This window comes from Tinamus guttatus, unplaced genomic scaffold (genome assembly GCF_059628265.1).
Source record: "Tinamus guttatus ecotype Peru unplaced genomic scaffold, ASM5962826v1 Tinamus_guttatus_pri_ptg000318l, whole genome shotgun sequence".
NCBI classification, from domain to species: Eukaryota; Metazoa; Chordata; class Aves; order Tinamiformes; family Tinamidae; genus Tinamus; species Tinamus guttatus.
This window is the reverse complement of record NW_028288852.1, coordinates 47380-75226: the sequence shown is the minus strand read 5'-3', so window position 1 is coordinate 75226 and position 27847 is coordinate 47380. Positions and strand designations below refer to the sequence as shown.

The window sequence follows — 27847 nt, the reverse complement described above, 5'->3', positions numbered from 1 at the left end:
ATTTAAGTAGAAAATGCCCTAGAAAATCCTTACAGTGAAAGCATAAAATTTAACCATTGATGGACTAGAGTAGAAAATTAATTATGTAAAAAAAAGTCCTGGAAAAAAGAAAAAAAGTAGAAGTGCTGAGAAAAATTGTCATTCTTCCTGTTGAATTTAAATCACGTCGCTTACAGCAACTGCTAAAGTATTTTGTATATTAGGACTCTGTATAAATCTGTGGTACATTTAGTTCAATATATAATGTATAGTTTACATACTTCAGCCATGTGCTTGAGTTGGGATTTTAGGGGAGCATGGCAAACAACCTGCTAGAACAAAATGTGTTTGCATTATCAAATAAAGGCAGGAAACAAACTTCTGGGAAAAGGAGGTCCAGATAGGAAAGGTGCTTTTAGGTTATCAGTGCCAAAGCACACGTACTAGAGACAGAGTCGTCTCCCAACCATACAGGTGGTGAAAGTGAAATTAGCTTATATCTGGAAGAAAAGGTTTTTTTTTTTTTTTTTTTTTTTTTTTTTTTAAATAAAGAAGTTGCTCAAAAGAGTAATAAGGAAAAAGAAATCAGCCAGCCAGTAAGACAAGTACACTGAACTGGAAAGCAGAATAATTCGTAAAACAAGCAGCATGGTTTTGGAGACCCTTACAATCAGAGAAAAGCTGGCTATGGGGAAATTAATTGCCTGTCAATTAATGAAGGCTGTTATTGTGTTGCTATCAATAAAATCCCAGGTTTTTGTAGATGTTTTGATGTGACTTTCAAATTATTTTCTTCAACAGAGAGATAACGATCTCCTGGAAAAGTGAAAAAATAGATATCCCGATTGCCTAGTGAGCTGTTCACAGCAAAGGGACAAAGTGGGCTGCAGGTGGGGACAAGGCGGTGGCTGCCAAGGCCGCATGTCCGGCTCGTGGATGTTCTCCGTGTTGTCTCCAAGGATTGCTGCAGCAGTGGAGATGCAGCAGCAGAGGTATCTGGGGGTTGTCCCTACAAACCCACACTGGAGGGTGATAAGAAATCCCCACACTCTTTCTCCCCTCATCCTCCAAATGTAAGGGAAATGGACCAAGAGAGTTTTCCAAGAAAACCCTAATACACAGCTGCAAGACTTACAGTGAATATCTATCTCCTTTCCTAATCTTTATTTAATAACGTAGAACCAGAAGCCCATTTTTAAACTCAAATTAAGCTGAAATAAGTTTGTTCCAAGAACTTGCAGGTTTAACTCTGAAAAAGCTCTGTTTCCCACTCAATAGCATTCCTACTCAAGCAGTTGCTACAATCAGCTCTCCATTTTATCTCCTATATTTTCACTGCAGCACCAGAGAACAATTTGTTAAAAACATTTTTGCTAGCAGGAATGTTTCCAGTGTCTCATTTGCTTCATCTCCTACTGTTGAGTGCTCTAGAGCCTAGGAAACTGTAAGAGCATTAGTTCAGTCCAGATGGTTTGCAGTCTTTTGGGCTTCTTTTTTTGCTGTCCACTGTTGTCTGTGGAGCTATGGTGACAAATGCACATTTTTCTCTCTTCTGAGAACCTCTCTACTTCTCTCCAACCACATGAAATAAAAAAGTAGCATCAGACAGGCAAGGTGTGGAGCAAACCCTTTTGCTCCACCTGCCCCAGCAAAATTTGGACGTCGTTCCCTAAGGGAGGGAAGTTGCTCCATACTGCTGCAATGTGTGTGGCGTGCAATGGGGCTTTGGGTCGGACACCGCAGCACAGGAGACCAGTGCCTAAAGCTGAGCAGACATATGGCAAGCATTTCAAGCTCCCTTTCAAGTGCGTGGAGTTGTACCCATGCCACACAGGCTCTTGAGTGGCTGACAATAATTTGTTTATATGCTTGGCTTCCCAGAGTGATTTTTCAAGTGAAGATAAAACAGTTAGGTGCTGATGCTCCTCTGAATTTGAGTTTTACGTGCCTTCTATATCCACATAAAAGTGGATGACTCAAAGTACCAGCAGTCTCAGTCTTAGCAGTATCCCCAGATGAACAATACTTAAGCACTGAGGCCCAAGTTTAAGTGAGAAGAGGCTCTTTTAGAGAGATGCAAGATATAGTAAGGTGGCTATTGGAGTCAGAGAGTGGGCGGCTGGACCCCATGGTCAATGGACAAGACAGAGATCTCCATAGGAAGCACTTACAAGACAGTCTAAATAAACCTACTCCCTGCTACTGACTGTGTTCCCAGAACAGCATCAGTCCTGGATAACATGCAGTCTGAATTGCACATGTTGTTTTGAACTGGGGCACTTTTGGTGTTGTCCAAGTCCTTGACATATGTCTGAGGAGGTCTTAATACAGTCTAAATTTTCAAAGGTGAAGTCTGGCTTGCTGTTATGTGTCCGTTTTGATATGTTTGAAGAAATCTGATATTCAGAAAGTCCTAATACTGAGTTCCTGGTAATCAAGCTCTGGGACTTACTGCATTCCTTACTGCATTGCTAGTTAGTTTTGAAAAACTGATTTAAATTAATCTGGTGAGCTATCTAATCTAAATTAATCTGGTGAGCTATCTAATCTCAGTGTAGACTAGGCCTCTTCTTCCAACCTTGTCCTTGAGCTGGCATTGACTCTTGTAACCAAAATGGTTACACCTAATTAAATGGGGCTGGGAGTTTTTAATTATTTATTTTTAAACAAAAATGTTCACTAATGCTCAATTAAGGCTAAGACTAATTGAAGATGATGTATTCCACAAAGCCTCTGCTTACTTCAGACAGATATTAAATAATTCCTACTCTTGAAATAGGAAAGTGCGTCATCAGACAAAAAGCTCCAAATGCTTAAGTTCACACTGACATAGTCATTTTGTTTGTGCAGCTGCACATATCACGGTAGGTCTGAGCTCACTGCCTATCATCTAGTGTGTTTAGAAAGCCACTCCACTTATGTTGCTTATCTTCTCTAAGCATATGTTTTAATGCTCCTGAAAAGAGAACATTCTTTTAAAGAAAAGGAAAGAAAGGAAGAAAGAAAGGGAGAGAGAAACAGAAAGAGAGAATGAAAAAGGAAGAAAGAAAGGGAGAGAGAAACAGAAAGAGAGAACGAAAAAGAAAGAAAGAGAGAAAGAAGAAAGAGAGGAGAAAGAAGGAAAGAAGGAAAGAAAGAAGGAAGGAAGGAAGGAAGGAAGGAAGGAAGGAAGGAAGGAAGGAAGGAAGGAAGGAAGGAAGGAAGGAAGGAAGGAAGGAAAGAAAGAAAGAAAGAAAGAAAGAAAGAAAGAAAGAAAGAAAGAAAGAAAGAAAGAAAGAAAGAAAGAAAGAAAGAAAGAAAGAAAGAAAGAAAAGAGAAAAGAAAAGAAGAGAAGAGAAAAGAAAAGAAAAGAAAAGAAAAGAAAAGAAAAGAAAAGAAAAGAAAAGAAAAGAAAAGAAAAGAAAAGAAAAAAGAAAAGAAAAGAAAAAAGAAAAGAAAAGGAGAAAAAGAGAAAGAGAAAAGAAAAAGACAGGAAGAAAGAAAGACAAAAAGGAAGACAGACAAAAAAGGAAGAGGAAAGAAAGGGGGAAAGAAAGAGAAAAGGAAGGGAGAAGTAAGAAGAAGTAAGGAAGAAAGGAAAAGGGAAGGGAAGGAAAAGGTTAAAGGGAGAGGGGAGAACAGAGCAGGGAAATAAAAAAGAGAGAAAAGGAAGGAAAAAAAGAATAAAGGCAAATAAAAGCTTTAGGTTTGATTAGTAGTGATTAGTGATGATAAAGCAAATCAGAAAAGTAGCAATGGGTTCTAGGGTAAATTAAAGGCAGTCTATAACAGCATTACTGCTTTTAAAAAATAGTAAGCGTTGTAGCAGACTTAATTTGGATAACTCCAAATTTACTTATGCAGAGGTGAAAGCTATACACATTTAATTGTGTGTCTCATCCTCTGTTAAAGGGAAGAATTTGACATTGCCAGGATGCCATATTTCCTTATCTATGGGATTATCTATTCCTAATTTCACACAAATTGTATTAAAAAAACTATATTGTAGAGATAAACAGTAGGAAACTATTCACTCAACTAGCTTTTCTGCAAATGCATTATAATAGGTTAAGCACCTTATCAAATATATATACATTTTTTCACGTCCATCCTGCCTTCTTGATTGTCCTGTTCTAGCCTTGATGCCACATCCCAAATTTCTGTCTCTTTACTTCATGTACATGCGGCTGTTCCCATGTCCCCCTTTCGCTCTTCTCTCTCTGCTTGCTTTTTCCAGACTTTTTGGTTTTCCAGTCAATGGCCCCTCTGATAGCTCAACTTTTTATCAGATCTATCTGTTCTCTCCTCACAGCATTTCCCTCACATCTGTTACCAGTGTTAATTTGCAGGGTCTCCTTTCTGCCCTCATTTCTTGCCCATTCTTCTTGTTCCTCTTCTCCTCTGCCATCCTTTTCCAGAACTGCCATATCCCCCATCAGTCCCTGAACGTAGTCTCCCAACCCTTGGTTCCATCACTACTATCCTTCTCCCTGGCTCCCAAACCCATCCCAGCTTTTCCTTCCTGGGTCCAGGTGTTTTGCTATTTTGCATTTGAACGTGACATCTTCCTCCTTCACCATTTTACAATGACCAAAGGAAGGATATTGTTGGCATAGGAGAATTAGGGAGATGAAATCACAAGCAAAACTGTCCTTGGTCATGTGTCCTTGTGTGAAGCACACTCATTTGCAGAGCTCTTGAATTATAGAGCACATTCAGCTAAGAAATACCTTAGCTGTTAAATCCCGAGTCTCTACTTACGATGTGAAAACTGAAAATTGTATATATTTATTACATCTCCAAAACTGAGCAAGCATTCATGTCGAGAGCAAAGAACATATTTTTAACCAAATCACCCTTCTGCCCAATTCTGACCTCGGAAGCAGAGGGGAGATGGAGTTCCTCAGAGAAAAGGGTGCTGCAACCTCTGCTCTGATGAATACTTTTTGCTCTGCCTCATCTTTGAAACAGCTGGCACTTCTGATGGGTGAGTAAAGAGTTATTTATGGATGACACTGCTGAATTGCACTCTGAGATGTGGCAGAGATGCCATAAGGGGAACAATTTCATTTTATTTTTTGTTTGCTTTTTAAATTATTTTTATTTCTGTTCCTTTTTTTCTGGGACAAGCAGCATACTCTGGTTACGCTAGTTGCTACTTGATAAGCTGATCCCTTATAACAACCCTGCCAGGTAATGGTAGATGTTCTTATCACAAAGATCTTGTGCTGGTAAATGAAATCAACTAAGCAAAGGCCAGTGGTTGCAAAGGCCCCTCTGGATTTTACTGTCTCCCTTAATGACAGATAATGCAACAATCTCTTATTGGAAGAACTGGAAAGGGTATGTAAAGGGAGGGGAAAGGAAGAATGGGAGCTATCTGACAGAGAAACCCATGGCATTTCCCTTATAGACCAGCATCTCTACTATTTTTTCCAATAAAAAGGAGAATCAAGAAGACCATTCCTAAAATATTTTAGCAGTATTATGATGTTAGTAGATGATCTTGTAGTTAAGAGCAATTTTAAAATGTATTTTATAGCATTCTGTAAATATTTGACTTTTTTTTCCTCTGCTTGCATTTTTTTAACTCAGTTCCACACAGTGACTCTACAGAGACACTTCATAAGAGCTGGTAGAGCTGTAGCTATGTGAGTGGGAACAAGTGTGGTTAACAGGAATGACAAGCAGGAATGTTTTCTTCATTACTTTGACTCCTTACTCCAGTGTCTGCTTCTCCAACAGCTAAAACTGGACCTAGACCCAGCTCAAATGACTGGCACAAGATGCCTGAGTTTTGTACACACCTCAGTGTGAAGCACCGCGCAGAAAAAGATCCTTCCTGTTATGAGAGTGTGAAAGGGTCTGTTTAGTTCATTTGCAGGCAACTCAGCTGAAAGGCCCGGATGCAGCACAGGGTGTAAACACTCCAAGCACACAATTAAATTCAGAGAAACTTTAACTAACTGTCAAGCTGCAAGTTGAAGTACTGGTCACTTTGGCCTTGATCCACAAAATCACTTCAGTGCTTGAATAAAACTTCACTACTCTGTAGTCGTGGTGGCAAATCAGTGGGAAGCACTCACAGCTTAAAGCTAGATACGTGTTTAAGTAAAAGTGCTTCGTTTGATGTGGCCACAGTGCCCCGTGGTAAGTGCTGTGTTGAACCAGGGCCTAAATCCAGTTTTCTGCGTGGTTTGTTCCTGACTTTGCTGATTGCCTTCCAGACAGCCTTGCTCACTTGGATGTGGAGTCTCTCATTGCAGAATTAAGCTTAAGCACTTTTAAAAGCCACTTTTGTGTGCGTGTTTGAAAAGTCAGTGATTATTCTCTTTTGGATAATGAGATATGCTAGCTTTATTGCAGAGCACTCTGCCAGTCAAACTTTGAATTAACAGTCTCTTGAACACAAATCACAGGTTTAGGAGAGTACCATAAACATCTGAAAACACTGTATGTAGAGCCATACTCAGGAGATACACAGCTGTCATAGTAAAAATGTGCTGTCATAGTAAAAATGTCAAGCCTTTGATAAAATCCTGCTTAGTGTTTCTTTTTATGCCTCACATTCAAATACTGTGTAACTAGAATTTTGTCTCTTACCAGGTTTCACGCAGGCAGAAAGAAAATAAACTTCTTTTTGCTAATTAAAGGGGAGTTCTGAATCAGCTAAAGTAGTAAAACAAACTTCTGAGCCTGCTTTTCTGGCTCTTTTTCCTCCCAAATGTTCTAGGAATCCTAATTTTCCAAACTGCTGTTGCTCAGATGGATTGGTGGGGTGGTCAAGATTTCCCCCAACTCACTGTGTGTAAGAGCAGACCCAAGACACCAGCGCAACCCGCGCTGGGTCATTGAAACCTGAACTGTGGCTGGGCCGCTGCCAGCGTGCCCGGGCACCCTTCCCAAGGCCAGCCCTTGAGGTGCTCACGTTACCTAACCTGGGCAGGGAGAGAAACATTGGAAGACAGCGCTTGGTTTTTGTTTTTGTAAAAATGCTCCTAGTGAAAAACAGGGCCTACTGGACTTAAGAGATATTGACATTTGGAGAAAAAAAAAAAAAAAAACAGATTTATACCAGCCATGTTGTACAGTGGGTTTGATTCTTTGTTTTTACAATATTAATAAATGTTTTTAACATAAAAGGCCTGCACTCAGCTAAGTAAAAAATAAAGTCATAGAGGCCAGATTCCTGAGCAGACATCAACACAAACTAATGTAAACCCAACTGAAGTCAACAGAAACTACTCACAGAGGAGAGGACTGCTCTGGAAAGATATTTCTGGATAATTTGTAACTAGTATGAACTATTCTGGCTTCCCTAGGATGTCAGACTTCGTTTAATCTGCGTGTTCATGTTACCTCTTGCCTAACACTGTTGAAAATAACACCTTTGTGCAAGTATTTCTGGTATGTTAAGAACACAGGATCACCCCTTTTGATAGTTTCAGGCAGAGGTAATCAGATGGTGAGAAATCAGTATGCCATTCCACATCTAGAGAAAATGAAGAATTGTTAGATGTAGAAACTTAATAATCAAAACTTCACTGGGCTAAACATAATTGCAATCCCAAACGTGTCTGTATTTACATTGTAGTACGTGGCAGATGGCACATTACCCACCAGAGGGAGCTCACAGAGTCGAATGGAGAAGAACTTTTGAAGACATAAACGAAGAGCTTTTTAAAGGGTTGTAAATAGTTTTACAAACATTTTTAGCAATTAGTGGATAAGTGACTGTATCTTGTTATTTTGGCTGGACAATGTTATGCAGAATTTTTCCTAGAAAGAATATTCCTTTAAAAAAAATCACAAATAGTTGTTCATATTCTTCTTGACCTACAGATAATTTCATTAGCAGGTACTATTTCATGTATGAGATGGGGCCTTTTTCTCATTAGATACACAATCAGGGACTGAGATCTCTGTGCAAGCTTGATATTTAATGCCATATTTGTAAGTGTACATGTTTGAATGTGTCTATCTTCCATGAGCACTATCACCTGTATTTTTATACTGAAATCTAAGCAGTTAACTTACTTATTGCAGTACTTATAGAACATGAATACAAAAGTATCTGACCGCAAACAGTTACGTCTTTTGGCAAGCGATGTTTTCAAATGGTCTATGTGCTTCTGCCTGCTCTTTTAAAAATTTCTGAGTGTTGAAGTATCTCAACTGTCCAAACAGAGCAGAAAAACGTGACAGGAAAGAGTCACACGAGCAAAGCAGAGAGAATAGTGCAGCAAAGCGGTTACTGAGGAGGCCTGCAGGGATACGACAGTGTGGGCTGTGCACTGAGATGGGCCGTACGCTTTTAGGAAAGCCACAACACTGAAGGGGAAGGTTTTTGATCCTGAACACCACACCAATAGCTCCTCATGTGGGTCTACTATTGATGCTAATATGTCGTAGTTAATATAAGCATCAAATTGTATTTGTACAATGAAAACAGTTAACAGCTGATTTGGAGGGATGCATAAGACGCATCTGTATCACCAGAAAAGAGCCGAACACTGGTTATTCCTCTTTTCCTATGAGACTGATCTACAAAGCTATGGGCAGCTTTATCACTGTGCACCTTTGTTTACCCTAGGCATAGGATAGACCAAAACATGTATGTTCCTGTATAAAATGTTTATGTAAACCAGGCTTGAAAAAGCCCTGAAAAATGTTCACAGAGGGGTTTTTAAATTTTAAGACAACAGCCTATACATCCCACAGACGCAAGCCATAAAAAGCAAGAAAGTGGCATGCAGCCACTCACCGGTTCCTCTTCTCAGCTGTGACTGCTTCCTTTCCATCACTCACAGTTCTCCTATCACTGTGCTCATTCTCAGGATCCAAGAGACAGTCTCGCATACGGCCATACATTTGTTACATCAGCACTCACATCCTCATTTCATTTCCCTAATTTCTGCATGAAAACTTAATACAAAATTCAGACAAGTCCCTAAATCCAGAGGTCACCTGTTCACATGTTTCCTTGAGCTGTTCAGAGTAACAAAGATATCTCCCAGCCACATTCCAGGATGCTGCCGAACGCCTTGCGGCCGTAGGCCCATCCGAAGCCCCGGAGCCTTGTGCAATCCCAACTTTTGGCAGCCCTAACGAGCTCACAGCCATCATCAGGCCACGTCATGACATGACCACTCGGCTGGATCCGAGTTCCAGACTGATGCTGCTTACTCAGGAGCTGGGGGAAGAGATACGTGGTTTGTGGTTGGGGGGCAATTAAAGGAACGGAGCTTCAGAGGGGGAAATGATGTTTGCCGTATAGAAGTGCTGAGTGACTCATACGCTAAATCTTGTGCTAAACCACTCGGCTGCGCAGCCTGGAAACTCTTGGTCAAAGTGAACAGGATTTTGTGAATGGTTGCCACCAAATGGGTAGCAAATATGCCTAATGCCGTGGTAATAACCATGACACTACTTTAGTGTCCCTTAGGAACAGTGAAGAACTCACAGGTTATTATTGTTGTTCCAGACAAAGTTGCTTTTTTTCATTATTATAAAACAATACTCCTCTTTAAATTAAAATATCAGTTTTACAATTTTGGCATGCATTTAAGCATCACCTCAATACTTTGCAATTTAAAACTACAAAATAAAGAACTCAGATGGGAAAAGAGTAAGATCAAGGGTTACCCATACGATTTTATTGTATTCTCTCCCCACCTTAGTGTGAATTGTGGTAAGGTGGTAGAGACCATGTGACTGTAACTAAAGACCAGGTCAGACTGGATCCTTTCTCGAAGGGAGATGATGTCCTAGCAGCAAATGGGCACGTGCCAGAGCTCCATACCGTCTTGCTAGAACACACTCGTGTGTTTTATCTCTGTGCATTTCTAACCCTCAGGAACAAGTTATAGCGCCCACAAAACCCTATAGGCAATAAAACAATCAGAAGAGGAAGGAGGGAAGGACATTTCCAAATTCACAAAACCAGCTAGAATAGAGATAATCCTTCAAAGGCAAACATTAACAAAACAAACAAAAAACACCTGCAGAGGCTTATTTTCAAGATTTTTTTTCAAATGTGAAATCACCCAAGAGTTTGCCATTTTCAAGACTGCATGAGTCATATCCTTGCTAACTGGAATACTTAAAAATAAGCTTGTTCAGCGTTTGTTACGATGGAAGGAAGTCAGTGAGTACTAATGGGAAATGGAAAGCACAGGTTGTTGTTTTAAACCCATGTACTTCGCTGGCTGTTTTCTTAAGCAATCTGAGGCAAATCCATTTGTCAGTGTAATGACACATTTATTTTTGTTATCCTGGATAACCCAAATAATACAAAGATGCACTGCGTCTAACAGATTGCGCCTATGCACTTTTACGCTTTTAGAAACCACTTTTGTCACCAGAGCCTTTCTCTCGACTTTTTACTAGTAGTGAAATGTGACCAAATGTTTCAGACTGCTCTGGTGGTTTGCTGATTATAACTGCAGTCGTTACAGGTTCTGGTCAGAAGTTACAAAACTGGATGTTCCCCTGGGGCTTGAACTCAGGAGCTGAAACTCTAAGCTCTTCAGTGAAATACAGTATAAAAACATCTCTGAAACAGTGTCATAAAACAATTTTTCAAGAGCTGTATTTCAAATGGACCTAGCAAGCAGAATAATTTAAGGTTTCACCTTGAGTGACAGAAGGACGCAAAGCACGACAGCTATTTGGAAAACACTGCATAAATTATTCAGCAAAAAGGAAACCTTCTCTTAAAAAATCATAATTTAAATTATTAAGTCAGCAGAGCTATGCATTTCACACTAATTCCTAAAGAAGAATCCAGCATGCAAAAATCAGAGGTCATTGAGTATGAAAACATCATTGCACTTTAACTAACATAAAAAAATCAAGAGATGAATGATAGATACAGCTTTTACCTCTCAGAAGGTTCTTCCAGCCATTTTTTCTCTTTGCAAGCTTTGAGTGATTTTGGGGGTGATCTTGACTTTTCTGCAATTTAATTTCACTGGTCCATGAAAAATTTTGGAATATTTCACTCTTTTACCCCTCTTCTCATTGAATAAAATCTCCCCCTTTATTTTTCCATTTTTGTTTTCATGATACACTTTAATCTTTCTTCACAGGTACTCCTAGCTTAGCTTTCCTCATTTGGACTGTCATGCAATCTCTGAGTCACTATTCTCAGACATATGAGCATCTATGCTGGCATGAACTAAAAACTTCAGAACTAAAAATAGGAGGAAAAAAGTTGATTGCAAATGGTTAAAGCAAATAGTTAAAGACCAGTTTAAATACAGATCTATGAATTCAGTTAGCCTGGGATGTTTAAAAACTTCTGCTATAGACCCTGGGTGGTAGCTGGACCACACGATGAATTTGGTGTCTATGCACCTGTAAAATGTTTCCCAAAGACTTTCATAGTGCAGTATTAACCTATGACTGACTTAGAGCACTTAGAGCCCATTTCCACACAAAGCCAGTCAGATAATGAAAGCCTTGTGTGTCTTCCATTATCTTATCATTTTGTGCACTTTTCACTGAGTTTAAAATTCTTTTAGGAAGAATTGGGGTCCTCAAGTTAATTTGTGCTAGTACTTTTCTGTGGAGTCCAAGGTAGTTTAAGTTTCTGACAGCTGTGGAAGTAAAAATCTAAAGTCAGTACCATACAGAGCAGCTGGTGTTTTCAAAACTAGATAGAAATTCTGTGACTAAAAAAAATGAATTTTAAAAACGATCCTCCCATTTTTGAAACAAGTAAATAAAGAAATGAGGAATACGTCCCAAACTCTGCTGTTTCCTGTGCTCAAAGTGCAACCAAGAAGACTGTGCAGGGTCTGTTTGCCCTTAGCCATGAAACTCAGACCAAGGCTCTTGCAGGAGACAAGGCTGGACTCCTCAGCTACCTCCCTGCACCCTCCTCCTGTGCGGGGCTGTTAAATTACTGGGGAATATCTCGGTGCCAAAGGACTTTCCCCGGGAATTGTTCTGATTAACCTAAAATCCCATTTTTATAACAGATCAGTGATAACAATCAAAGCTAAAGTTCCTGTGGAAATCTTAATGTCATAGCTTTCAGTTATTAAGACACATTTTGGTATTAGTGACACATCAAGCTTGTATTGTATTCCCGCCTCACAAAAGTGTAACATGCTGCATCTGTCAAGCAGAGTTGAAAATAGAGGGTGTTTTAAGAATGTTCAGAACATCAAATGGCTTTTCTCTATCTGCTTTTAATGAAAAAACATATTGTATGAATAGAAATGGAAGTATAACAAAGAATTTTCAATCAATCTAAGAAAATAAAGGGATAAATAGAGCACGTAAAACAAATACTTTAATTCCAAGTTATTTGTATGTTACAGAACTGCTGTCCCTACTCACAGCCATTTCATGTTTCAAAACAGCCCAGAAAATAAGAACAAAATAACCTTAGGGTACTTTCACTGACATATTCCCATATCCCCAGTTGCAACTTTGACAGTAGGGCTCTTTTTTTTTTTTTTTTTTTTCTGTCATGCCAAAAAGTACCAAAAAAAAAAAAAGACTGTTATCTTGATGCTTGTGGAATCAAAATGATCTCATCTGTTTCCTTTCAATTTCATAACTTTCAAACTATTACTGACAAGCACTCAGTTGATAAAAAGCAATTGTGTTGCTTTAATTTTTTAATGAGCAATCTCTTGAATTTTATACAACACCGTAAAGTAGCTATGGGCTCATAAAGCATGTTTTCCACCCATAAGGAGATCCATTTTAAGATAACTTCCAAACACTTTAGGTATGAGGAAAATAATTAAAAACATCTTCACCAAACTAAAATTAACATACATGTATTCCATATATTAACATTGCCCCTGCTGTATGCCTTAGTATGGTCCAGATTCCCATCACAGAGACTATTTATATCATTTTCTAGTGTGTCCATATCTTCTTAAATTGGAAGAAATATGTTTAGAAAAGAAACCTGATCTACTAGAACATATAATGGGGATAGATTAACTTCAATTATGTTACTTGAAATAAAATATCCATTATATAATGGATGAAATATCCATTATATTAAGCTACTGACTGGTAAGCATTAAATCAAATATAGACTTCTACATACTCTGTATCTGTAGTAAAGTAATATAACATATTAAACAGACCTTTATTTTAAAATCTCTTTCCAGCACAGGAACAATCCTGTATTATACTGCCTCAAACAAGCTAGCTGAGAGTTATGAGGATCCCTGTCTCTTTTGATACTGTATTCTGAGCTTTTCCAGTTGTTCTACACACTGCGTCTGGGCCAGCTTCAGTGTTCGATTCTCCTCTGTCAGTTCTGCATACTCCTTAGCCAGCTGAGCAGCATCCATGCTTTCTTTTTCCACTTGTTCCAGCCTGGCAATCAGCTCCTTTCTGATGATTATGAAAAAAAAAAGCAAAGGTTAAGAATTGAAGTACACAAAAATTGTAAAAATTGAGTAGCTGTTATGTTAAAGCTGGACTGTAGGTTGCTAATATGGCATTACCTGTCCTGTTGTGCAATAGAAAACTAATTGAGCAGAGTCTTCCTTTTCCCTTGAAATATTAAGCTGTCAAAATGTGATATGTTTGTTCTTCAGTGACCAAACCTGCAAAATGCTGAGTGCCTTCAAATACTTTAATTTCAATTAGAGCTGAACATGCAGAGAATCAAGTCTCTAGACACTGTATGCTAATATTTTGCCTGTATGGCTCATAAGAAGAATAAAATGCCTATATGGGTAATAAGAAGAATATAAAACATAATTGAAAGCAAAGGTTTTGCTGTTCTCATTTTGTGCTTTTGAAGAATCTGTGAAATATGCAGAGTTTCCTTTTCTCTGCCACATAGAAAAACATTCCTACTAAAGAGTAGGCACATGAATCTGAGCTACCTACATTATTTTTGTATCACTTCTTTAAACGCATGCAGACCTTATTTCTACCGCTAAGGACTATCGAACTGCAAACCTGACCCCTCCTGGTCTTTTTAAGTGCAGACACTTGGAGCTGCGGCTTCGTCTAGGACACAGTCACACAGTTCCCTGCATTCCCAGAGCGGATCCGGAGCAGCCGTCTCCTGGGCAGTGTCACTTGCAATGACCTCAGCAGACGTTAAGATAAAAGAGGTCTGTAACAACAGAGTATGAGTAACTCCTGCCATATCTAATCACTCTCCACTTAGTTAACCCAGCAGATTAGCCTGGCCTGTGTTTTTTTTCCCTCTCCAACTCAAATCACTTCTTCATCCCCGCTACAGGAAACCTCTTTTAAAAGGTTCTTAGCTCTTTTGATCGTCCTATCTCCAAGATTAGCTAATCTTTAACTGTCATACCCCTGTGACTTTTTTCCCAGTTATGCCAAGGCAATGCTTGTTTGTCGTCGGGGGAAGATGTAACGTCCTCCCATTGCAGAGCTTTCTGCACAGGCTTTGAAGGGCTCCAGCCCTCCCGTCAAGCTGGACCAGAGCTTTCAGACAGGAAGTTCTTACAGACTAGTAATTCTATCTGCAGGTCACAGAGTAGTCATAAAATGCTAAGTCTTCAATATCTGCATAAGGAAATACATGTTCTTCAGTATGGCCTTCCCTCAGGACCAGCCTGATCTCGTGCTGTTCATTACAGCACCCAGGGATAGCAGTTTGCTTGGGGCAAAGTGGGTTGGCTGCAGTCACAGTGACTACAGCTCAAGGAGAGACCCTGGTACACTCTTTTCTATCAACCTGCTCCCCCTACAAAAGCTACCAGAAAGAGGAACAGCCATTACCGGAATTTTAAACCATCCAAGCACTGAAGCATCCAGATACCCTCCCGTAACTAGCAGCTTTGTCTTATACTGCTTTGGTCGGTGGTAGCAAAAACCTCTCCTCTTTCCTTTCATTAGGACTACAACATACTCACCAGGCATATCTGAACAACTCTTTGAGAGGAAATATTAGGGTTATATTTTTGTTTAGCTGAATTCTATTAACATTTGGCATAATTCAGATATAAAACCTGTAAAAGGAGGAAGCCATTAACAGGTTTGTTTCTCTTTGCTTAGGCCATACTAGACCAACCAGTTTTCAGATTGCCATGATAAATTGATCTGGCTTAGAAAGTTCAATATTCCAGCTCAAGTATATTTGAGGGAGTAAGAAATGCATCTAAGGAATATCGGATTTTATCTCTTAGTTTAATCACTTCAGTCACTTAAAGCTTCCTTTGGAAGATTTCTGATTCTTGAGACCAAACGTGAGCTACAGTAGTATTCCTTTGCAATTTTTCTGCTTCTGCAATGCTGGTCGGAAGAATGAAACTTTTCCAAACTACAGACTGTTCACTCAGAAGTGTACCAAAAAAAAAAATCAGATTCATTCCTCTTTCTTTAGTTTTTTTCTGCTTATCAAGTTCTTAAAGGAGGTGCAATGAATACACTAATAAGCAATCAGCATCTTCAAAGCAGGTTAAACCTTTTTCCGCTTTCAGTACATGTAAAAGAGAGTACCAAGAACTTTTACTGGAAATGAGCCAGGACTGGCGCTAGCAGACAGGGTGCAAAACCAAACAGGTCTGCTAATGAATGTTAATCTGGATTTGATAAGAGGAGACTGTTTCCAAGTCTGGCTCCCATGCTGCTTTCCAGTGAAACTCATGCAGCACAGATCACTCTTGTTTTTTTCCCTGAGATTTAGCTTTCCTATTAAACAAGCTACAAACGGGCTAAGATCAAAATATGCTTGTTTCTGTTTAGTCTGTTTCCAGAAAGCAGCTTCCTTCAAATGAAGTAGTAAAATTGCCCTTCTGAGTCAGCAGAACCTACTTACTCCCTTCCCATCAGTATCAACACCTGTTTACAGGGGAGGGTGATGTTTCAGGCAAATACTGCCAGCCTGCCACAGAGATCTAAAATTAGCGTACCAGGGAATTGCTAAATGTTATGAATGGTGTGGCTTACGAAGCTCACAAAAGCATGAGGACACTAACTAACATTTGCTCCTGATCTCATCTGGGATTTGAACTAGCCCTCAGAGGTTAAAGAACATCCTACTAAGCTCTTGCACCATCTAGCCTTTGTTATGGATGCTTAATAAATGGGCCTGGCATTGTGCAATCTATGTTTTCTGTTAATGGCTACCCTGCGTTTAAACATTAACAGCATCCACAGAGTATTTTCTACTTTGTGCCAATGTGCTGGAAGCTTTGAGGCAACCTGTAACATACACTCGCCGTGCCCTTTTTCAGAGAGGTGTCGAGGTGGGAAGAGAAGACTAGATTTGCATCATAAACCAAAAACCACAAGCCACACCACAGCAGGAAGGAAAAAAAAAAAAAGAAAACTAGGATTGTCTTAGTTAGTTAGAAATTATTTCTCTTGTCCTTAATGACTACCTGTGTGGACACAGAGCAACCTTATAGCAATACACTCAATGAATAATACCAAGGCAATATGCTAGCAGGAATATGCTAGCTCATCTCTAAAAATGGAGCAGATAAGAGTTTTTGGAGGAATGTGTATTTGGAGATGGAGTAGACCCAAGGAAAACAGCTTCCCCGGATTGAAGAGGCTGTCTTGTCCTTCTCCAGTTGTGAACAATGTATTCAGCATCCTGCATCTGTGCTGCTATACAGTTCTTCCTAGGTGACATGGGGTTGTACCCTCCAGTACAATAGTGCCATAAGGTAAATTCCTCATTCTGTATTTGGCAAAGCTTTCACATTAAAAGGAACCAGGAGACCCCAGCGAGCTGGCTGCTGACTGGAAAGACTGTCTTTGCATGTTCAAAGTCTAGTAACTCATTTATAAAACAAATGGATATCCTGTTTTAATGTAAATGACAGTTTTAACATAATGACACCATTTCTCAGAAGCCAGCACATAAAAGGGAAGTATGGCAGGCAGTCTTTTCTTTTAATTTCCACTGATTTTGGCAGGTAACAGGTATTTTGGATATGTGCAAATTGATGAGAAATCAAGTCTAGAAATACTAATAAAAGATGTTGTCTTTATGGTTTATACCTTTTTTTCTTCTTTCTAAAGTACCTGAAAGTCAGAAGACTGCTTGCCTCAACAGTGTTGGGAGAGATAGTCCAGACACCATGTGCCTAGATAATCCACTTGGACTTGGGACCTTGCAAATGCACCTAGGATCATCAAAACATTCTAAAGCATAAGGAATGGCCCCATAAATTAAACAGACATCTCCAAGTACGTCAGTGGTAATATGTGCAAATGAAGGAAAATAAATCATATCTATGACAAAGAAAAGGAGTGATCCTAAATCAGGTGGTGGTCAAATTATATTTTCTGAACAGTTATATTAGAATTGTCTGGGAAAAAGAAAGAGATAACCAGCCTGAGCTAAGAATATAAGATATAGCTAGCAACCATGGCAACTCTAATATTTAACTACATAATCCAGGGTCATTATCTAGTAATAGCAATATAACTAGTGCTCAAAATAACCAGCCATGCCATCCCTTTCACCCAAACTTAGATACCCCAAAACATCTGTTATGGAAATACATGTGTGTTTCTGGAACATAAATTAAATTACATTCTGTGACCTAAATGTGGTGTGTTCTCACTTCCACACCCTTTTGTTTCTTTTCTATCATGTCTCCCATTCCAGACTGATTTTGTCCTTCACTTCACATTTTGTTGGCATAAATGGGCAGCGTTTGAGTGAAGAGAACAGTGAGAGCTACGGTCATTTATATTAACAAAGAAATCCAACCAGTTTTCTTATAAATTCTTTTGAATTTTTCATTATTTTTATATTTGAATTTTAGAATTTTGAAAAAAAGACATTTTGTTTGAAGCAATTTTTTTTTAACTAAAAGGCTCCAGCACTGCTAAGAACATACACGTCATACTAACTTAAAATGACTTCTTTCTCCTAACCACCAAATCCAAAAAAATTGATCAGTCAATTTTCTGCTTTGATCCTGATCATCATCAATATTCCGAATACAGTTTTCTGCTAGTAGACTTCATGGGTGTAGACACTGTCAGGTGGGATCTGACTTCCACAAATGAGTTAATCTGTTGAGAGGAAGTTAAGAAAACTGGGAGGACAATCACTCAATAGCACTTTTTGTTGCATTTGGTAAAAAATGTAAATGGAAGAACAGTGCTCAACTTACTATTTATTCACCTTATAAGGAATAAAACTATGTCTTTGTCCATTTTATTGCATTTAATATTAGAAAAAAAAAACAGATACCAAGTGTATTAGACATCTGTGAACATACATCTCCATACCTTCAAATTCAAATGCAGAGTAAGATCAAAATACTTGCAATTGTTCCTAATCTGCTCAAATTTCAGAAACATCCAAACAACTCCACCTTTTCAATTCGATTACATCTACTTTGAGGTTAAAAGCTATGCATCTCCTCAAACTTCTTTTCTAAAGACAAAACATCTCCTTTTCTGAGAATGGAATATTCAATATGCATATCATCCCAGCCATCATGACCCAATCTTGACCTCTTCAATTCAGCATATGCTACCCCATCCTTTAACTTTCAAACTGTTATTGTTGAGAATAAGTTTTTATAAAAAAAGGGCCACTGATCACTAGACAAAAAACAAAAAATCTTGTTGAATCCTTCTCTACCACACATATACCTTCTTTCTCCTTAGTTTTATATAAAATCAAAGTGTATATATCTGAATGAGTTGAATCCACCTTCCAACTTCAAAAAAACTTGATGGGGATGAAGTGTTGGGTTTTCACAAAGAGTTAGGTTTTCACAGGTTTTACGAAAACATGCTTAGAAAATAAAAGACACCAAGAAGGATGGAAAGGCAGTATCATTAGCCTCCCCCAAAATACAACATGCAAGAGAATCTACCTAGAGAGGGACTTCATAAACAGTTCCCAGATGGGGAAAGAACTTCAGTTGGCACTTGCACCTTTTTCAACCTCAAAATCAAATAATCATGGCACACCAATCTGTAGGCAATTGAGTATTCTTAATTCTAGTGCTTGTAGGAGCACTTCCTCAGATTAGGGAACTCTGAAGTGCTGAAAGGTGCTGGACATCGTAAAGTCTAGGCATTTCACAGTTACACGGCATGTGAATATCTATGCCACAAATTTGTAATTACGAGGCCCATAAGAAAAACAGTAAGGGAATCTGCTCCATTAATGAGCTCTCTTATTTCAGCATGTGTTTACTGGGTAGTGAAGTCATTTATACTCACAGAACAGGTTAATCAAAGGTAGCAATAGTGGAAACTTCCTCACATTGTTCCAGTGCTGACACACATGCTTGGAGTCAAGATGCCAGTTTGAGGCCTCTTAATTCATCCAGGATGACCATGGCTAAGAGGCTCATGGTTTCAGAGGTTGATTAGGGTAGTTTTGAGCTCAGGTGAATAATTTTGTGCAGGTATCTGTCATTCCCAAGGAGTAAAATACTTCTAATCTTTTACTAGTACTATAGATTGCACAGACATGCAAAAATGCAGACAAAATTTCATTCTTGTAGATGCCAAGATATGTGTCTAGCCTTCAAGAGCCTCAAACTTACTTGTAAATATGCAAAACTAATTCAGGCATGTGTCAATAACAACTATGCAATTAGTACACTCCAATAAACCAAATAATCTATTGCTATTTTTTTTTTGAGATTATACATGTAAAGTTAAGCACATAAAGCACCATTTAACATTTTATATGCAGTTTGGATTTTCAGGGAGGTCAAGCATGCATGGTTCCCACTGAAGTCACTTTGTTACCAAAGACACATGTTAGCAGCTTACTTAAAACAACTAGTTTGACAAATCATTATAAATTTATTTTAATTACCTTCTATATATAGCTTTTTAAATTCACCAATTAATTTTGATTGGCCATATTTAATTAACAAGATATCAAATTCAAATACTGGGACAACTTAGTGTCAATCTCTTTTGGCTATTTTTTGTTCACCTCTGTGCTAATGTGTCAGCAATGGAAGGAGATCTGGTAGTGGGAACCCTCAAGCGAATTCCAACATGCTAGGCAAAGACTTACCATATTGTGCCTATAGCGATCAATGCCAATAAAGACAAGTCTCACTTTCCCACCCCGTGTAGTTTGGATTGAAGGAGGTATTTGGCTATCTGTACTGCCAAGGCTACAGCGTATCAGCAGCTTCCCCCACCAGCATGCTTCTGCAGCTGAGAGCTCCCATAGATGCAAAGCCAGCTGAACTGCCCTTGTCAGCTGCACTGAGACCACTATGAAACAGCTACAGTGATTCCTCCCCTATACTCAGAGCCCTCTCTGCCAGAGCTCCTGTGACCACTGTTGCCATACATCCCCTCCCTCATTCAGCTCCATTCCCTCTTTCACTATGCACAGAAACCTCATGAGATATTTGGTTTTATTTTTGCAAGAAAACCTGGAGGTCCACACTGAGGCAACTCTCCCTCAAGAAGGTAACATTGTTTGAAGTCAACAATAGTGTCAATGTGAAAACAGAAAAGCATCTCAAGGAGAAGGAGAATTTACCTAGCAGTAACTCTTATTCCTTGGCCTTGGTCATCTGGTAAATACATTCTCTATTCACCCTCCTCCCTTTCTCTCTCTCAGAATGGCTTTGTCAGGTTTTTTTTGTTTGTTTGTTTTTTTTTTTATGGACAGGAACTGGGAGTCATTGAGGGCACCTGGCCATTTAGGAGTCATGTAAAGATGGAGGGAGTAGGAGTAAAGGCCGTAGCCAAAAAAAAGGTCACCTACTTAAGCAGCTTGTGAGTATAAACAGAGGCAACACACCTGATCGATAGAATTCTGTTAAGTAATTTTAAGCCAAGTAATCTAAACCAAAGGGAGGATTCATGCACTGTTCATTAAAACGCATGAAGCTGAAAATCCTTAAAACTAAGAAAGTCCTTAAAACTATAAAATGGGCTTGCACCAGCTGAACTAGATTTCTGTGTAACAAAGATACAAGTGTCCTGGGCATTTGCAGTGAACATTTTAGAGAACAGCTGGAAAGAGGAGGATCCACAGCTAGGACAATGCAGTGTCCTTAGTTCCCAGTGCATCCTAAGGACTGATGGCCTGGTTGTGACTGTCAGGCAAAGGAATAACATCAGAAAATATCGTCTGAGATACACGACTTCAGACTGGGCTTTACAAAGAGAATACAAAGAGAACATACAACAGAAAATGCTTTGGTGAAGTTACTTACTTTCTTTCTTCCAGCAGAGCAATTTCTTTCTTGACTTCATGGTACTCTTCTGCTATTTTGCAGTGCTGTTTGTAGACCTGCATAGATTCTTTAGAGTCATGACAAGGAGGCAGAGGCTTTACAAATAGAAGAAGAAAAAATATATACTGCTTTTGAATGAAATATTAGAATTAATGCATCAGTTCTGTGACGATTACTCGGAGAAAAATCCCTTTAAATCTCACTGCAAGATCTATTAGGCCTAATAGTCCTAGTAAAAGTCTTTCACAGAAGGGATAAACACTTAAACACTTTCATGTATAAGAATATGCATAAACCTCCAAAACTTACTATTTTTTTCAGAACTTTCCTTGTAATCTTGTATCCTCAAGTACACCTGAAAGATTGTTTAATAAAAGATTTCTCTCCTACCCCACTCTTTTTCTGCTATAAAAATGATAAATTTGTTTCACTGATCATATCCACATCTACACTGTAACATAAAATATAAGAGCATATTTTCACTGTAGAAACTACATCATTAAGCAGAATGGTAATTTGAGTGCAAACAGGCTCTTATTTTCCAGTTCTGCAAGATGAGAAGGAAAGATATTGAAAGCTATTGACTATTCTTTTTTCACAGAGATGCTTTTCCCAGTTTAATACCAAATGGGACAGGACATGAATTGGAAGACTGGGGATGGGATGCTGATCCTGCTGGACTCAATAGAAGTTGTACCGCTGACTCCAGTGAAGCCAAGATTTCATGACAGGTTCAATCCTTGGAATGCCTCAATCCGACATGCTTAGTTAAGATAAATGATATTAGAGTTAAATGTTACATTTGCACAGTGTTTTGATTTTCCATGAGATGCGCCAAAGAGAGTTAATAGTAGAAGGAAAACAACAGCAATTAAAAAAAAAAGATAAAGGAGAGTGACTTGACTATCTACATTAGAGTAGAAAGGATTTTTTTTTAATGCAAACTGAAGGTAATAAATATGTCAAAGAAACCCCTCAGTCCTGGGACTCCTCATATGAACTACAGCTAAGTCTTGAAAAGATAGGCTGGTAAATTGTCAGTGCTTTTTTGTTCCTTAAGAAGCATGCAACTTAATTCAGGCTTAAGACCTGACTGTCACATTTTGGCCATAACACTTTCAGGAAGTGTAGCATTTTTAAATGATTAGCTGTGAATCAATTGACTGTAAGTGAATTCCAAATAGCATGCTTGAGCCATCTGTCTGAAGCAAAAGGAAACACTTAAAATAGTTCCTTTACTACGCAGTTAAAGAACATCCAGTTGCCTTTCATGATACTAGTGGACAATTTCTTTACTTCTCATTGTCCTATTTTGCCTCATATTTGTAGTAAAATACTCCAGTGACACTGATAGAGAAAAAAAAGAAAGAAAAGCACAAGGTCTCAGACATTTCCTGTTTGTGAACTTGCAACGCTCTGTTTTAGCGAATTTAAATTTAACTTAACATATTCACAGACAAGGATTAATCCCACGGGCAGGGTAAATTCAGCGGTACCTCAATAAATAGATGTAACTATCATATGGACCTTTGCAAATACTTGCATATGGTACATAGTTCCTCATGGATATTTTGAAACAGACACTCGTCTTCCAAGATTTGAATGTAAAAATGCTATGTCAGAATTGCTTTACGGAACACTTTGGAGAATCTCAAGGAAAGTGCTGTCCATTACTTGGTGAAGCTGATTCCTAGGAAAGGAATAATAGTTGCATTTCAATGGGGATGAGCAATAGCACCATCCATATAGTCACCCAAATAATAAGCATAAATTTAACAGGACAGAATATAGAAGTCTCAGTGCTCTAATCCGAGAATGCAAGGGTGAGCCAAAGTAGCTCTGGTATCTACCAGAGATCAGCAAACAACAAATGCATCACAATAAAACAATTTTGAACAGTATCCAGGGGGAAAGTCCCTAAACAGTGATCCTTCAGAAGAGAAAATAATTGCTTTTGCTTCCAACTTAGTTTCTGCAAATCTAGCTGGTTTAAACCAGTTTAAAAATTAAAGCAGCACTCAGTTTCTATATTCCATCTTCCCACTCAAAAGTTATATTTAGAGAGCTAAAAATTATCTAGTCATGCTGAGACTTAGTATCTAATTCCCACTTAGAACCAGTTGCTGATTTTCAAACCCCTTCCTCTCATTGTTTCCTCTTCAATGTCATTTTTTCTCACATTGATATTTTAAGGTTTTCACTCAAAATAAACTTGCAACAAGAAACAATCATTTACTAATATTCTCTTCATACAATATGGTTTCAATCTTGAGTGATGCTATCAAGTGCTAAATCGGGAGCCTTTTTCACTCCATAAAGCTGCCTGTTTACCATGTAAAAGCTAAGGCTACATTTTTACTACAAAATGTAAATTTGATTCTGATTTATTGAGACCAGATGACCAGATGATGGTTTGCTTTCTTTAAAGCTTGAAATTTCCATCAGAGGTTTTTGCAGGTAATACCCACAGATAACATAAGTAATATTTGCTCACTAGTGCATGAAGCGCAAGCTTATGTGTTCCTATTTAATAGATTGCTCTACTACAATGACAAGAAAAATCTGGAGATAAAATATTCGGTTTTGTTCTGCCAATCAGAAAATGTAAAGCAACACAAATTACTTTACCCATGTCTTCCAGCCTTCTTTTTTGAGATAAACAGGAGTACATAGAATTAATGACACATCTGTCCCCATCAGGAGAAGCATTTTCAGGTGGTAAAGGGTAGGGTAAAACTCCTTAAAAAACAAATGCAGAAACAAACGCAAAATTTTCTTGTTCCAAAGCAGTAATCCCAACTAGTCAGCAGATATTTCCACTATTATTTTCTCAAAAGAGAGAACAGTAACAGAACAGTAATATTTATTCATCTAAATGGAGTTGGGAGGAGTGTACAAAACCTTGAATCTTGTCCATTGCTATCACAGACAAACCCTGGGACTCATGGGCTTATTAAGTTCTACCTTAGAACAATTTAAGTCCCCTGACCCAGGCAGAAGACTGTCTCAGAGCCTCACCAAGGACTAGAAATCTCAATTTCCACTTCGATTTTATTGAAGAAAAGTTTGTACATGTCTTTCCTGTGCCAGCATCGACCTTAATTTAAACAGGTCTTCTCTGTCCCGTCTGTTTTACCTGTGATGCATTATGCAATTCTCAAACTTACATCTTGGTAGGTCAACCAAGCTACATCCCTCTCATCTCTCCTAGGTGATTATTTCCATTCTCCCTAGATTATTCTATCTGTTTGTCTGGTTCCTATTCCAGCTTCAATACCTTTTCTGAATGCCTACGACCAAGCCTTACGTAGTATTATAGATGCTACATGAGTGGCCTTCCTTTGGCAACTCACCTCTGGCAGAGAAAAAGAAATGGAATTCCAAGACAAAGTATTTTTCATCCATGAAGCCTAAGTTCTATTTTTTGGGAAGACTTTACATAGGCAACTAATTTGTACATACCTGAATAACTGTCAGTTTTCAGTTTGTATTTTTTCACTCAAAATCCAACAAACATACTTTAATTTCTCCTCAGTACCACCCCAGCTTGCTACTTCATGACATATCTCACCCATCCAGAAATTAATATATATAAAAGCATACCTGCTACATAAGCAAAAAGGCCCTGCCAAAGAAAGTTATATTTAATGGCAACAGTTGCTACTTTTAATCCTGCTTATTTCAGGCTTCAGTGACATCCACCCTCATTTTCCTGTGCTGGCAAAACATGTATGTGCAGCATCTCTGCTTTTCTTCACAAAGCTATCAGAAAAGCTACAGCTTTCCCTGATACTCCCAGTCTATCCTGTTTTCCCTTATTTTCAGCATGGGAAAAAATCTCTGTAGTTTACTGAATAACTCAGTTTGACAAATTTTTTACAGAGTCTAGACACTAAGAGACCTCTCTTACAGGCTATTCTGCAATATATTATGCAATATATGCATATATATGCATATAGGTATATGCACATAAGACACATGCACTACTCGTTCAAATTTTTATTTGGAATCAGAAAAGAAAGATGTGGAAAGATGCTATGAAAAGGCAGTTCGTGGAGAAATAGGAGAGCCTGAGCTGACCTGTTTTATAAGGTAGGTTGAAGGAACTGTTCTAATTAAAATCTAAAAGATGGTTGTTTTCAGTCTTCTTATTCACTTCACTTGCATGACAAAGTGTATTTTACGTTCTTTTTTTTTGCCTTCCCATCTTAATATCAGCATTCTGTATCCACACATGTTCACAGCTGCACTGGTAAGTTCTGTGTAGTTGATAGAATTACCCGAGTGTCCAAAAATTAGTAACACTCTGTTTTTAAATGTACTTTGGGTTGTTCACATTTAGTTTTTGATTCTAGGCTCTTTGAAATGAAAAACAAAGTGCGCTTCTGAAAAGATTAAGGTTTATAGAAAAATACCGTGTCATGAATTTTCGACAGCTGAACATGTGGACTCACCTAGAGGGCAGTCCTCAGCATTGGCCTAATTAAGGTAAGTGGTACCTCACTTTCTGTAGAATTGGTTACTTGCAGCTAAACAATTCTGGAGAACCAGAAAGTTTGCTATCAATGCTTTGCACATGGCCATATTAATTATATGGCCTTGGGTACTCCTCCACAACAGGAACAACCAAAGTATACCAAGCGAAACTGGTATCTATACATTGCAACTAGGTCTTGTTGAGCAACTGCAACCCATCAGCTAATCACAAATATCTAGTCCAGGAGATCTGTAGTCTAGTTCAGAAGTTTATTACAAAAACAATCAGCTCTCTTCCCTCCAAATTTTCAAAGCGGCTAGGTGGAAGAAATTGGCTGTTTTGGTCTCCTTTAGGAGACATCTTCCAATCTTTTTCTCATCTTAGTATGGTGCTCTGAATCAGCAGGCATGATTTACATAACCTAAAATAACATTAGTAGTAATCACAGCAATATTAAAGCAGTCTTATCAAGTGCATAAGCCATACAATCTAATTCTAGGCTACCAAGACACTCTGGAAGTTCTCTTAGAATTTAATACATTTTCAAAAATATCATATATAATAAAATACAGTATACTTTTTTGGCTTTCTAAAATTATCTGTATGCCTCTACAGAGGTTATTCACAGTAGAAGTGAGATTTCTATTATTCAAGTTGTAGAGTAAACAAGGTTTTGTTTACTAAATGCTAAATGTACGCATCACATATAACAAAATGGCCGTTTCATGACATAAAATATCTTCATTTTTTTTTTGTATAGACATTTCCAACTGAAGCATGAAAACCATTCCCTTGACTTAATAAACTGATATGATAAATGACTGGAGCATCTTCTCTCTTGCAGCAATTTTATGGTCATCTAACTTCATTGATTTCAGAAGATTTATAGCACTGAATATGATAAAAATGCCTCTATCAAGCTCATGATTTCATAAAACGAGATGGCACAGACTCCCTGTGTTGTATATGAGTTCTGTGCTTCCCTATTCAGGCTGAAATTCTCAGCTGGAATAAAGACTTTCAAAGCAAAGAGAGAGAGAACTGAGTAAATCACAGGAAATGCTGGAATAGGAGAGACAAAACACAGGGCTAAATAATGTAGGCATTTAACATGGGATACCTTCATCTATATTCAGTGACCTAAACACCAAGGCCCTAGATGCTGATGTGGTGTCTAAATATAGCAAATAACCACTAGTAGACTGTCTGTCAGAGAGGCCACTACCCAAGAGGCAGCTAATCAAAGGGGTGCCTTCCAAGGCCAGGGCCAGCTTTTACATGGGGCAAAGGTTAACTTTTCCCAACAACAAACTGACAGATGTAGTGAGCATAGGCACTTCTCTGCACTTCTGACTTCATTAGCTACACAATGGGGAGAAAAAAAAACACTGAAACTCAAAAAAGCAAGTGCTTTCTCCTTATCCAAAGGGCTGCTCTTCAGTGGGAAAAATAAAATAAAATAAAAAAATACAAGACTGCAAGTGAAAGAAATCAGAAGCAAAGACTGTATTAACATGAACTTAGATTTACTTGGGCATCTTAGGAACTGCATGATTTTTATCAAAAAACCTGCAAAGAGATTAGGCTTTTCCTGTACGTAGTTTAACTCCTTTATTCTTATATATAGGGCTTCTTTCTGAGGTGGCCCTACATAATATTTCTTAAAAAGAAGACAAAATAAAAAGTTTTGACTTAGAGATGTTATTTTCTTACAAATTATTTGTTGGAACATATTCCTGTAAAAATACTGGCAAACATAGCATTCAGAAAGGTAATTTGAGAAGGCAATATTTTCAGTCTGCACGTAGTAGTCTACACAGTAGATCAGCATGCTCGACTGATCATTTTTATTCTTCAGAAGGAAGCTCTAACTTTCTGCTGTTAAGACTGTTTTCTAGCAAGAGTGTTTTTAGAGCATTATGTACTTGCAATTAGTCTTCCAGAAATACCTTTTCTCAAGCCAGTTCCACCTCTATGTCTGCAAAGTTGGCATCAGCGCCTTGAGAGCAGGTTTCACTGCCCGGGCATGGGGAGGCTGCAGTGAACTTTGGCCCTGCTATTGGATACCAGTGCCCAGGGAGTTAAGCATGGTAGGCTCGTAGTAGGAAAAGTGGGAACGCTAGGTAACTCTGCTCAAACAGCCAAGCTGCCTGCCAGGGCCTAACATAGAAGGACAAGGGCTTGAAGCCCAAAACAGAGGTGCAAATTGCTTGAGACTCAGGCTGTGGTCTGCTGCCTGCATGCATAAAAT

At 38.5% G+C, this 27847-nt stretch overlaps 1 protein-coding gene across 2 annotated transcripts in view; it reads right to left on the bottom strand.

Annotated features, from left to right (window-relative positions):
• Nucleotides 1–12794: 12794 nt before the first annotated feature.
• Nucleotides 12795–27847, bottom strand: part of MAP3K7CL (MAP3K7 C-terminal like) — a 29052-nt gene continuing 13999 nt past the window's right edge. Inside the window, exons 4-5 of one of the 2 annotated variants that reach the window (XM_010227287.2) lie at nt 21099–21214; nt 12795–13326 (exon numbers count right to left, since the gene is read on the bottom strand). In XM_010227287.2, the coding sequence (XP_010225589.1) occupies nt 13146–13326; nt 21099–21214 (297 nt within the window). In that variant the 3' untranslated portion in view covers nt 12795–13145. Of the gene's footprint in view, nt 13327–21098; nt 21245–27847 lie in introns of both variants that reach the window. The other variant, XM_088529009.1, reaches the window with a different exon arrangement.